The 13,234-nt window shown below is 48.3% G+C and overlaps 1 protein-coding gene across 1 annotated transcript in view; it reads left to right on the plus strand.

The window, feature by feature from the left end:
* Positions 1 to 13,234, plus strand: part of slco3a1a (solute carrier organic anion transporter family member 3A1a) — a 218,885-nt gene that overhangs the window by 21,994 nt on the left and 183,657 nt on the right. The window contains 3 exon segments of the mRNA XM_078427517.1: positions 11,208 to 11,289; positions 11,292 to 11,327; positions 11,330 to 11,671. Of these exon segments, the coding sequence (XP_078283643.1) occupies positions 11,208 to 11,289; positions 11,292 to 11,327; positions 11,330 to 11,671 (460 nt within the window).

The following is a 13,234-nucleotide window of genomic DNA, read 5'->3' on the forward strand; positions in this document are numbered from 1 at the left end:
TGGACTCAGTGGGCTGAAGGGCCAGTTTCAAAGCTGAATCAATCAATCACTTTACCACATTATTATATTAGAGTCATAGAGTGATACAGTGTGCAAACAGGCTATTCGGCCCAACTTGCCCACACCGCCAACAGGTCCCAGCTACATGAGTCCCAGCTACACTAGTCCCACCTGCCAGCATTTGGCCCATATCCCTCCAAACCTGTCCTATCCATGTACCTGTCTAACTGCTTCTTATGTGTTGGGATAGTCCCTGCTTCAGCTACCTCCTCTGGCAGCTTGTTCCATACATCCAATAGACAATAGACAATAGACAATAGGTGCAGGAGTAGGCCATTCAGCCCTTCGAGCCAGCACCGCCATTCAATGCGATCATGGCTGATCACTCTCAATCAGTACCCCGTTCCTGCCTTCTCCCCATACCCCCTCACTCCGCTATCCTTAAGAGCTCTATCCAGCTCTCTCTTGAAAGCATCCAACGAACTGGCCTCCACTGCCTTCTGAGGCAGAGAATTCCACACCTTCACCACCCTCTGACTGAAAAAGTTCTTCCTCATCTCCGTTCTAAATGGCCTACCCCTTATTCTTAAACTGTGGCCCCTTGTTCTGGACTCCCCCAACATTGGGAACATGTTATCTGCCTCTAATGTGTCCAATCCCCTAATTATCTTATATGTTTCAATAAGATCCCCCCTCATCCTTCTAAATTCCAGTGTATACAAGCCCAATCGCTCCAGCCTTTCAACATACGACAGTCCCGCCATTCCGGGAATTAACCTAGTGAACCTACGCTGCACGCCCTCCATAGCAAGAATATCCTTCCTCAAATTTGGAGACCAAAACTGCACACAGTACTCCAGGTGCGGTCTCACCAGGGCCCGGTACAACTGTAGAAGGACCTCTTTGCTCCTATATTCAACTCCTCTTGTTACGAAGGCCAACATTCCATTGGCTTTTTTCACTGCCTGCTGTACCTGCATGCTTCCTTTCATTGACTGATGCACTAGGACACCCAGATCTCGTTGAACTCCCCCTCCTCCTAACTTGACACCATTCAGATAATAATCTGCCTTTCTATTCTTACTTCCAAAGTGAATAACCTCACACTTATCTACATTAAACTGCATCTGCCATGTATCCGCCCACTCACACAACCTGTCCAATCCACCGCCCTGTGTGAAAAAGTTACCCCTCAGATTCCTATTAAATCTTTCCCCCGTCACCTTAAACCTATGTCTCCTGGTCTTCGATTCCCCTACTCTGGGCAAGAGACTGTGCATCTTCCCGATCTATTCCTCTCATGATCTTATACGCCTCTATAAGAACACCCCATATCCTCCTGCGCTCCAAGGAATAGAGTCCCAGCCTACTCAACCACTGCCTAGAGCTCAGGCCCTCTATTCCTTGCAACATCCTCGTAATTATTAATATAACCGGACAATATTTACAGTAGGTCACGATGGTATCAGTTGTTCATTATCAAACATTCCTGCTGGACAGTTTAAGGGATTTTGACACGTGTTATAAGCCTTAGTGTTCAGCGTTGGAAAGGATCTAATTAGGCCTTCCTCTTGTGTCTCTGCAGTGGTTGCACTCAGCTTACAGTTAACAGTCTAGTTTATTCTCACGTGTGTCGAGGTACAGTGAAAAGCATTTGTTGCGTGCTATCCAGTCGGCAGAAAGACAATACATAATTACGATTGAGCCATTTACAGTGTATAGACACATGATGAGGGAATTGGCTATATTTAAGAGGGAGTTAGATGTGGCCCTTTTTGCTAAAGGGATCAGGGGGTATGAAGAGAAGGCAGGTACAGGTTACTGAGCTGGATGATCAGCCATGATCATATTGAATGGCGGTGCAGGCTCGAAGGGCCGAATGGCCTACTCCTGCACCTATTTTCTATGTTTCTATGAATAGCGTTTAGTGCAAGGTAAAGCCAGGAAAGTCCGATCAAGGATAGTTTGAGGGTCACCAATGAGGTAGATAGTAGTTCAGCACTGCTCTCTGGATGTGGTAGGATGATTCAGTTGCCTGATAACAGCTGGGAAGAAACTGTCCCTGAATCTGGAGGTGTGCATTTTCACACTTCTGTGTCTATTGCCTGATGGGAGAGGGGAGAAGAGGGAGTTGGCAGGGTGCAACTCGTCCTTGATTATGCTGCTGGCCTTGCCGAGGCAGCGTGAGGCAGCGTCAGTGTGTTTCTGAAACACCTAATCCTGCACCTTGGAATATGCCCGTCTGCATTGTTCGATGGCATTCGAAGACAAGTAACTCAGGCAGACCAGATTGCACCTTTCCAGCACAGTCAATGCTTGTGTCATTGTTTATCTCTGGGGACAGTCCATTTACTTACAAAGTATTGATCCTTTAACTTTTGAAGCTGGCAGGTTGTTTAATAAAATCTCCCTATTCTGCCCCAGTGTACTTAACATTGATTTAATTCCACTTTTCACTAATTAATGTCTTCTGGACAATTGCCCTTGATGTAATATCCACATTTTTGCTTCATCAGTACCATTTGATATTTACTGGCCGAGACATTAAGATGCGTCACCTCACTTCTTGCACTGCTACGTGGCTGAAGAGGCTCTTTTTCTCCGAGCCCCATTATTCTTCAGGTTCAGGGGCAGTTTCTTCCCAGCTGTTATCAGGCAACTGAACCATCCACCAACAACTAGAGAGTAGTCCTAAGCTGCTATCTACGTCATTAGAGACCCTCAGACAATCTTTACCTTGCACTAAATGTTATTCGCTTTATTACGTATCCGTACACTGTGGGTGGCTCAATTGTAATCATGTATTGTCTGTCCACTGACTGGTTAGCACACTGACTGGTATCCCGGGCAGACGCGCGTGTGGCGGAGTGTCCGGGAGAACCGCGGGGGGCCGATCCACCCCCCCCCCCCCGAACAACCGCGGCGCCGACGACCCGAGCGTTGACCAGAACGCGCCCCGGTAGGCATGACTTGCCGCACAGGCCTCCCAGGGAACTGCGGAGAAGCCGGGCGGTGAGGCCTGTCTGGGCCGAAGGAGCCTCCGCGGTGGTGGCGATGGGAGCCTCGGCAGCAACAGAGCCTGGGTGGCAACGGAGCATCGGCAGCAAAAGGGGAACCTCAGTGATGGTGGAGCGCGAGGGGGGGTAGACAAAGGGGACACTGCATGTGGGGACTGCCGTGAGGGACGGTGGGAGAATAAAGGGGGACCTGGTGTGGGAGAGAGGGGGGGGGGCACTCTAGTTTAGAATCCTCTGTCCAGAGGATAAGTGTGTTTGTTTGTTTGTTTGTTTGTTCCGGTGAAGGCACTGTGCACATGGCAGCGAGCCAACAGCCTCTTGTACTTTTCCTTTTTTTTCACTTTTAATTTCAAGTTTTACATGTACCTTGTTGTGTGTCGTGACTGTTGGCAGACCAATTTCCCTCCGGGGGTGAATAAAGTTTATCGTACCGTATCGTACAACTAAAGCTTTTCACTGTAACTCGGTACACGTGACAATAAACTCTACTCGACTTCAGAAGAATCATTCAGTCCGAGGAAGGGTTCCGACCCAAAACGTCACCTATTCCTTTTCTCCAGAAATGCTGCCTGTCCCGCAGAGTTACTCCAGCATCTTGTGTCTATTGTCCACTTGAGAAATTGCACCAGACACTTCCAGTTACCAAATCAACGGACAACGTGCTGGGGAAGACAGCGCAGGTTGGTTTGGAAAGTGCCCAATCTCGGACAGTCACACCCTCTGGGCTGAGACACCACTCGTTCCTTACTGTCTCCACTTTGGGCAACCCATCCCTCCATCCCTCTCACCTCAACAACTTTCCCTTAGTCCAATTCCTTCAGATTCAGGGACAGTTTCTTCCCAGCTATTATCAGGCAACTGAACCATTCTACCAACAACGATAGAACAGTCCTAAGCTACAGTCACCGTTCTGTAAAAACCCCTCCCGCCACCAACCCCTCATCCACCTCCACTGTTGGCCAAGACCACGATATCCCTTGATCCTTGACTACAGTGACTTCTAACCATTACCAGACTCTGCATTATCTTTCTACACCTCGGACCTCTCTTACCCCAAGGCAACAATCTTTGGCCAACCATCACCACACGCATCGCACCTGCCAGGCTGGCCAGTCCTTCTCATGCCCAACTTCTTGCATCCTCCCTAGATACTGCACCTTCCAATGCAGCCTGCACTGTCACAATGCCGCTTAGCAGCAGCTTATAGTCAAACTGGTCATTGAGGCGTTCCACTACCACCCAATGGCACAACTTCTGAAGATGCACCACCAGCCTTGGGTCTGCATATATCGGCTCTACCCGACCTCCATACCATGATAGAACATACGCTACTCAAACCAATTCTAATTTAATTTGCAATGATATTTATAAGCAAGGGGTCCAACCAGCCAAAATATCACATCGTTCCAGACAACCATGGCCCTTTCCTTGCTTTGTATTACCCAAGATAGACACAAAGTGTTGGAGTAACTCAGCGGGTCAGGCAGCATCTCTGGAGAGAAGGCATGGGTGATGTTTTGGGTCCGAACCCTTCTTCACTCCTTTGCCACCACATCAAATCCCTTCTCCACTGACTACTTCCTGAAGGATCACAGAGTGATTATCCTCAGTATTGACACAGGGTTACTTCAAGTACATCCCATTCGCCCTGGTGACTTTGACACAAGTTATTGACTTTATTGACTTTGACACAAGTTATTGACTTTATTGACTTTGACCCAAATTGTTCCGGTTGAACTACCAATCTGAATGAACTATGTTTGTTCTGCTAATTGGCTTGTTATCTCTGGAATGTGGGCGTTCAGTCAGGGTGGAGATCATTGCATTTAATAGACACATGTGCTAAGGGAGAATAGGGATCCAACAGTGTATAAGATCATGAGGGGAGTAGGTAGGGTGAATGCACTGTCTTTTACCCAGAGTAGGGGAAATCAAGAACCAGGGTACGAAGGTTTAAGGTAAGAGGGGAAATTTAGGAACCTGAGGAGCAACTTTTCCAACGACCTGCCAGAGGAGGTAGTTGAGGCCGGTACAATAACAGCATTTAAAAGATGTTGGACAGATACATGGATAGGAAAGGTTTGGAGGGATATGGGTCAAACACGGGCACGTAGGATTAGTGCAGATGGAGCGTCTTGGTTAGCATAGGCAAGGTGGGCCGAAGGGCCTGTTTCCGTGCTATATGATCCTATGACAGCAAAATGGATAAGACAGGATAGGTTTGAGCAACTGTATAGCCCAACACTGCCTCTGAGTGCCAGAGACCTGGGTTCAATCCTGACTACAAGTGCTGAGTAGAGTTTTCACCTTCTCCCTGTGAACATGTAGGTTTCCTCCCACATTGTTGGTTAATTGAATCTGTAAATGGCCCCTAGTGTGCAAGGAGTGGGTGCATAGGTGGGATAACATAGGAGCAGTGTGAATGGGTGATGAATGGTTGGTGTGGACTCAGTGGGCCACAGAGCCCCTTTTCCATGCTGTGTCTCTGAGATGAAATGGTGGAATGATTTACCTGGGAAAATATTCTTCAAGGCATCAGGCAGATTCTGATTGCCATTCAGTGGCCACTCTTCATTGAAGAAACACCAAGTCAAGTCAAGTCAAGTCAATTTTACTTGTATAGCACATTTAAAAACAACCCACGTTGACCAAAGTGCTGCACATCTGATTAGGAAAAAAAAAAGAAACAACATACAGTGGCAGGATCTGAACGGATCTGTTCAGATCCAGGTGTGAACAGTGTTGCATTTGGCATCTTCAGACTTCAAGCAGTTTCGCTCACTAATGTAATCCAACACCACGACCAAACCTGGGCCAGAATCTACACTAACTGCTACATTGATCAAGAAACGTGCTAATTACCAAATATGTCAAACATCTACATCCCAAACTAATCCCACAATCATAGTTAGACATAAAATGCTGGAGTAACTCAATGGGTCAGGCAGCATCTCTGGAGTAAATGGACAGGTGATGTTTCGGGTCGCGAACCTTCTTCAGACTGATTGCAGGGGAGAGGAACTGGAAGCAAGAAAAGACCAGGACAAATCAGGGCCAGCAACAGATGGCACCTGGCAGGGTGGTTCCCTGACAGGCTGATTGTTGACTGGGGATGGTGTGATCCCTAGATGGGTACATCATTGCGAACTGTGGACCTGGTCACTGATTTTTAATGGAGGGAGGGGGAAGGGGAGTGTTTGTAGAAGGTACCTAAAATTAGAGAGTTCAACGTTCATACCGCTGGGTTGTAAGCTGCCACAAGCGAAATATGAGGTGCTGTTCCTCACTCTGGCAATGGAGGAGCCCCAGCACACAAAGGCCAGTGTGGGAATGGGAAGGGGAGTTAGAATGGTTATCAACCGGAGGATCCGGTAGGCTTTGGCGGACCGAGCGTATGCGTTCAGCCGATTCTAAACGTGGTCTCGCCGATGTACAGGAGCCAGTAGATGAGGTCAGAGGAGGTGCACGTGAACCTCTGTCTCACCTGGAAGGTCTGACAAACCATACCATACTTGTCCAACCATAATCATGGTGCAGCCCGATGTGCCGTGGAGTTGCTGTAGACCTCTGCCGATCCAGTCAGACAAGAGGACCCATCACTAACTCCAGTCCAAAGCTGCAGTCGTCGGACATGAGTGGCTACCTTCATCTCTTCCATACATCTTTCATAGTTGCCTCGTTTTGAATTTCCTTCCATGGACAGTGGTAGAGTTGCTGCCTCACAGCGCCAGAGACCCGGATTCAATCTTGACCACGGGTGCTGTCTGCACAGAGTTTGTACGTTCTCCCTGTGACCTTCGTGGGATCTCCGGTTTCCTCCCACTCTCCAAAGACGTACGGATTTGTAGGTTAATTGGCTTGGTATAAGTGCAAATTGCCCCTAGTGTGTGTAGGATAATGTTCGTGTGCGGGGATCGCTAGTCGGCACGGACTCGGTGGGCCGAAGGGCCTGTTTCCGCGCTGTAACTCTAAACTCTTAACGATAATATTATATATTCCATTTTCTCCCATCTTAATTTCAAACCCCGTAATTTTCAGATGCAGGGCATTGTAACTCCAGAAAACCATACGTTTTCCAGTAATTATTGCTGGCAGCATTTAATCCTAAAAATTGCGCTAACTTTGAGTGGAGAAATGGCCCAACTCCATTTTCAATGAATTATCCGATATCAGTCTACTTCATTACGGTCCAAAATTCAGAATTAATATCACTGCGAGCACTAATAATTAGGGGAAGGAGAGAATTGATGAATAACTAATAAAGGTTACAAAGACAGTTTGGTTACATCTCGATAATTCCGCATTAGTCACTTCCTGATTTAATTTACAGTTGAGATCAGTGTTCAAGACAGATATTAAATTGGTGAGATTAATTTAGGATCAAACACCGTGGATAGGTGATGTTAACAGCAGCGAATGTGTGGGGGCTTGACTGCATGATGTTCTGTATGCATGAAGCCTCCAGAGCTCACACAGCCTCGCCCCCTGGAGTTGGCTCGTTGCCATCATACTCAACAGATGGAGGAGCACGGGACATTGTTATCGACATGAGCACTGTGCCCAAGTTACTGGCACAGCCTGGTGTTAGGAGCATGGTTTCCTGGGGTGCCCGCCCTGAGCCAAGTGTTGTGACGTGCCTCTGCTTCCAATGGCCTGTGGTTGTCCTCGTGAGAGCACACTCAGAGGCAAGGAAGCAAGTCTGATGAATGGTTTGACTTTGGAGAGATCTCCCGATCTTGATGGTGCCATGGGCATCTCCACACAGGACACGTTTCCATAAAGTGGGGGAGGGGGAGGGTGGAGGGGGGGGAGGGGGGAGCCGAGAGAACAAAGAGGGACCCGACGGGGGTGGGGGGTTGCAGAGAACAAGGAGAGACCCTCCTTTGGGAGGGGGTGGTGCCGAGAACATACCGGATCTGGCAGCGGGGGTGGGGAGGGGGTGCCAAGAACAAAGAGGGACCATTGGAGTTCATTGCCACAGACGGAAGTGGAGGCTACAATGTTCATTGGGTATTTTTTACAGCGGAGATTGACAGATTCCTGATTGGTAAGGGTGTGAAAAGTTATGCGGAGAAGGCAGAAGGATGGGGTTGAGAGGGGAAAGATAGTTCAGCCACGACTGCATGGTGGAGTAGACTCGATGGGCCGAATGGCCTAGTTCTCCTCCTAGAACTTGTGAAAATGAATGCAAGAGATCGTAACATTTACCTGAGAGGACAAGCTTTTGCCTATCATCGTATCCAAAAGGATTACCTCTGATACTGTGCAGCCAAAATGAGCTGGAGGATCTCAGTGGGTCAGGCAGCATCAGTGGAGGGAAATGGGCAGATGATCATTCAGGTCAGGTCCCTTAATAATTGTGTGGTGTTCAGTGTCAGGCTGGGCGTGTGCTCAAGGAGAGGAAGTCAACCATGTTTTACTGACGCGGGTATGTACACTACGACAGAGGTGTACTGGTCACCTTTGGGACTAAGATCTCTGGCAAAGATCCAAGCAAGAAACCTTGTGGTGAAGGTAGACACAAAATGCTGGAGTAACTCAGCGGGTCAGGCAGCATCTCGGGAGAAAAGGAATGGGTGACATTTCGGGTCGAGACCCTTCCTCAGACTGATCAGGGGAGGGGGCGGGACAAAATCAGGTGAGTCTGATTGAAGGAGGAGGTGTCACGGAAGAAATGGGGCTGGCTGTGTGGTAGGAAGATCCCCCCCCCCCCCCCCCCCCCCCCCCCCCCGGGCTCGTCTCCTGCTCGCCATCGAAGACCAGGGCGGAGAGAGTCGTCGGATGCTGGATAAAAGGCGGTGAGGAGAACCGGGGGTTTTACCTTCGGGGCCTTCAAAGTCAGCTGCGGGCGGCTTCACCCGGACACGGAGGCTGAAGGCCGGGAGAGGAGAGGACAGCGGTTCGCTGGTGATGCGTTTGGAGGCAACGGCTGCAATGGGCCTTTATGGCCAGCTGCTGCTTGGACTGTCAAAATGGCGCCTAAACCTAGTGGCTCTTTCTCATGGACTCCCTTGGCTGTTTCAATGCATTCAGTACTTCATCGGAGATTGTCCTTATGCGTGGCAATAATCTTACTGATCAGTGTGCAAAAAATGTACCTTGAGTACATGTGATAATAAAGTAAACCATTGATGGACACCATGTTAGACCTTCAGTGGTCACTTTAGAGTGGCACGAAAATGATCCAAAGCATAGGCCGTTTTAATATGGTTTAGTTTAGAGATACAGCGCAGAAACATGCCCTTCGGCCCACAAGTCCATGCCAATCAGCGATCCCCGCACACTCACGCCATCCTAGGGACGATTTACATTTACACCAAGCCAATTAACCTACAAACGTACACATCTTTGGAGCGTACATCTGTATAACTAGGAAAACCCCACGCAGGTCACGGGGGAGAACGTACAAACTCGGTACAGACAAGCACCCATTGTCCCAGTCGAACCCGGGTCTCTGGCGCTGTAAGGCAGTTGCTCTACTGCCCCAAGAGAAGGCCTCTCTCTGTAAGAGAAGGCGTGCCTGGGGCATTAATAAGGGAAGGATGCTCGTTTGTCGGCGTTTTTATGGGCTAAGCATTTTGCAGCTGTTGCTATGGAAACAAGAACGCACCGCTGATGTTATTTGGTGACTGCAAGCGGGCCAGCAAGCCCAATGCCCAATGTCACTGAAGCGAGATATTAGCTCCTCTCACAGCTGCCGATTGAATAATCCTCAATGGAATCTGGAATTAATTAAAAAATATAAAATGTACTTAAGAGTATAAAATATGATTTGCATCATTTTATGTTCACCCATGATGATGTTTTGCAGAACATTGTGCTCTTTTGGGAACACTGGTGCAGTAACCCAGTTGGCATGCGTATGTACATCATGTTCTGTTCAAACGTTCTGCTCATCAAGGTGTTTGACCCTTGAGAATGGAACTGTTCCCTCTCTCAAACACCCAGCACAGGTAGAGCAGTGGTAGGGACCCAGGATCCATCCTGACTACAGGTGCTACCTGTACGGACTTTACACGTTCTCCCCGTGGCCTGCGTGGGTTTTCTTCAGGTTTCCTCCCACACTCCAAAGAAGCACAGGTTTGTAGGCTAATTGGCTCGGTGACATTGTAAATTGTCCCTTATTTCTCCTCCACTGCAAGATCTCCTCAAGGTATGCCTACTTAGAAGACGTTCTCCCCCTTTCTCCATCAGGTGTTCTGCAACCCCCTCCCTTGCTGCTCCCCCTGTGATTCCTCCTGCTCCCCAGCCCTGATGTGTTCTGTACCTTTTCATACCTCAAGTTTCCATCTCCCCTGACTCTCAGACTGAAGAAGGGTCTCGACCCGAAATGTCCCCTATTCCTTTTCTCCAGAGATGCCGCCTGACCCGCTGAGTTACTCCAGCATTTAGTGTCTACCAGGCTGGGTAATTCACCTCCACCCACACGCTATCTCACCATCTCATACATCTCATACTTGAGCCAAGGTAACTCACCTAACCACCCACCTAACCCTAACACAGGTCATCATACTCTCAGGCTGGTGTAACCAGCCAAAGCACGTACCTTTAGAAAGAAGAACAGGAGGAATTCTTTTAGTCAGAGGGTGGTTATCTTTGGGATTCATTGCCTCAGAATGCTGTGGACGCCACGTCATTGGGTATATTTAAAGCAGTGATTGACAGTTTCTTCATTAGTACGGTTGTTAGGGGTTATGGGGAGTAGGCAGGAGAATGGGAAAGATAGATCAGCCATGGTTGAACAGCAGTGTAGACTCGATGGGCCGAATGGCCTAATTCTGCTCCTATGACTTGTGAACATGTACATATGAACTGATGGCCATTTTGTTCTGGCCTTTTCCGACCTCTGGTTTCCTCCCCTCTACTTTCAGTCTGAAGGAGGGTCTCGACCCGAAGCGTCACCCATTCCCTCTCTCCTGAGATGCTGCCTGACCTGCTGAGTTACTCCAGCATTTTGTGAAATAAATACCTTCTTTTTCTCCAGTGGTGCCTCCCGACCTGCTAAGTTGCTGCACCCACTTTGTGTGTCTAACTTCGACTTTCCCCTGAGTGTGGTTGTACGACGCATTGTCCTGTTCTCTCTGCAATTGTTTTTCTGGCCCGCCTTGTCGTGTGCCTTGTTTAGCGCGCTGTTGCTGCTGTTGTGGAATGCTCTGTGTAATGCCCGTGTAACTCTGGACATCTCCCCAGGTGAGCGTGTTGACGACCCTGGAGCGGAGGTTTAACCTGCAGAGCGCCGACGTCGGAGTCATAGCCAGCAGCTTTGAGATTGGCACTTGGCCCTGATTTTGTTTGTGAGCTACTTTGGGGCTAAGGTCACCGGCCGCGTCTGATAGGATGCGGAGGCATCGTGATGGCCCTGGGGGCCTTGCTGTCAGCCCTGCCAGAGTTCCTCACCCACCAGTATGAGTACGAGTCTGGCGAGATCATGTGGGGAGTGGAAGGAAGGGACCTGTGTATTGGGAACGTATCAACCAGCAGTCAAGGACCAGAGGCAAAATTAATCTGCAGGAACAGGACTTCGACAAACATGATGTACCTCCTGTTAATTGGAGCCCAGGTGTTACTGGGTATTGGTGCTACTCCTGTCCAGCCCCTCGGTGTCTCCTACATTGATGACCATGTCCAAAGGAAGGATTCCTCCCTGTACATAGGTAAGATATTTTGGAGATGAGCTTGGCTCAGGAAAGTGCTGCTATAAAAGATCTGCCGCGATCTTAATGAATGGTGAATGAGGGGCCAGACAGCCATATCCATTCCGAGACATATGAAAGTCGTTCATGAAGTTCTGGTTAAGATATTGCTCAGTGATATTGAAGGTAGTGATTGGTGCTCACTGCCGTGTCATGTTGTTGTGGAGAAGTTGAATCACTTGTATGGGTCACTTTTAAGTCCGGCAAGTATTTATTCAATTGAGCTTTCAAGATGAGGCAGGAGAGAGAGAGAGGCCCATTCATCTTAATGATGAGGTCCACACACACTCTCATTCTTGTACAAAGCTTGGAATTTACAGGCGCTCTTGAAACAAACATATAGATGTTTAGTTATCATTTATTGACCAACCCAAAGTCGCAAAGGTGTCTGGTCAGCTCCTTTGGAGATTACCCCCTTTTGGTCAGGGTCTGATGGTCTCATGTCTAACTCCTTGGTCAGCTGAGGCATTGGTTACTGTGGCGACGGTACTAAATATCCCATTATCTCCATTGACTAGATTTCTCATGGTAGGCCTTCTGTTATATTTCATCTTGTATTGTGTTGCATGTACTAGGTCTGACTTATTTGCTGGGGTAAAAGTAAATTTGTCTCATACTGTACAAGTTAATCCTACAGAATGTCCTACAGGAGTGTCGGGGGTTATGGGCAAAGGCAGGAGAAGAGGGTTGAGTGGGAAGGATAGATCAGCCATGATTGAATGTCGGATTAGACCTGATGGGACATAAGGCCTAATTCTGCTCCTAGAACTTATGGACTTATGCGAATGGATCAGTTTTAAAGCTTTGTTATTGCAATTTCGCCACTTCTTAAAAATGAAGTTTAATAAAAAGTAATATCAGGTCCTGACTGGAGACTCGGTTCGATGCCATTGCCGAGCATGTATGTTCATCACATCCACCACGACAGATGAGTTTGTACCAAGTCAAGTGTAATTTGATGTCGTTTTTATTTTGAGGATAGTCTTTCACATTTCGCTAACCATCCCAAAGCATTCCAAACATTCTTGAGAAATGTAGGATCTACAGTGTATTTGGCAGCTGATCTATGCCAATGTTAATACACGTCCAGCGCCGATTTTCCAGCAACTTGTGGTCCGGGCACCTCCTTGAATCCAGAAAAAATTTACGTGAACGCACTTGAAATCCCCCGGAAATGTAGTGCCGAGGCCGGGTGAGATGGCTGATCTCCACCTCATCGAGGCTTCCACGTCGATCAGCGGGTCAAATTCTCCCCAGCGTCCGGGGCTCTGGAACTCCAGCCTGGCCGGAGCCGGTAGATCCGTTCTCATAGCCGACTTCCAAGGTCGACTTTGCGGCCCAGCATCTCGGCCCCACTGTTGGTCTGGCAAAATGGATAATCCAGCAAGGCTTTGCAATCAAGGGTGCCAGAGTATCAGTGGTGGACTGTACATTCTTTCCTCTGTTTGTCTAAGAGCAAAATTTAAAATGTTTGAACCCCAGCCAAAAAAACACCATTCAGCAAAATATAGACAGCTCACCGTG

This window comes from Rhinoraja longicauda, chromosome 33 (assembly GCF_053455715.1).
Source record: "Rhinoraja longicauda isolate Sanriku21f chromosome 33, sRhiLon1.1, whole genome shotgun sequence".
Classification (NCBI taxonomy): Eukaryota; Metazoa; Chordata; class Chondrichthyes; order Rajiformes; family Arhynchobatidae; genus Rhinoraja; species Rhinoraja longicauda.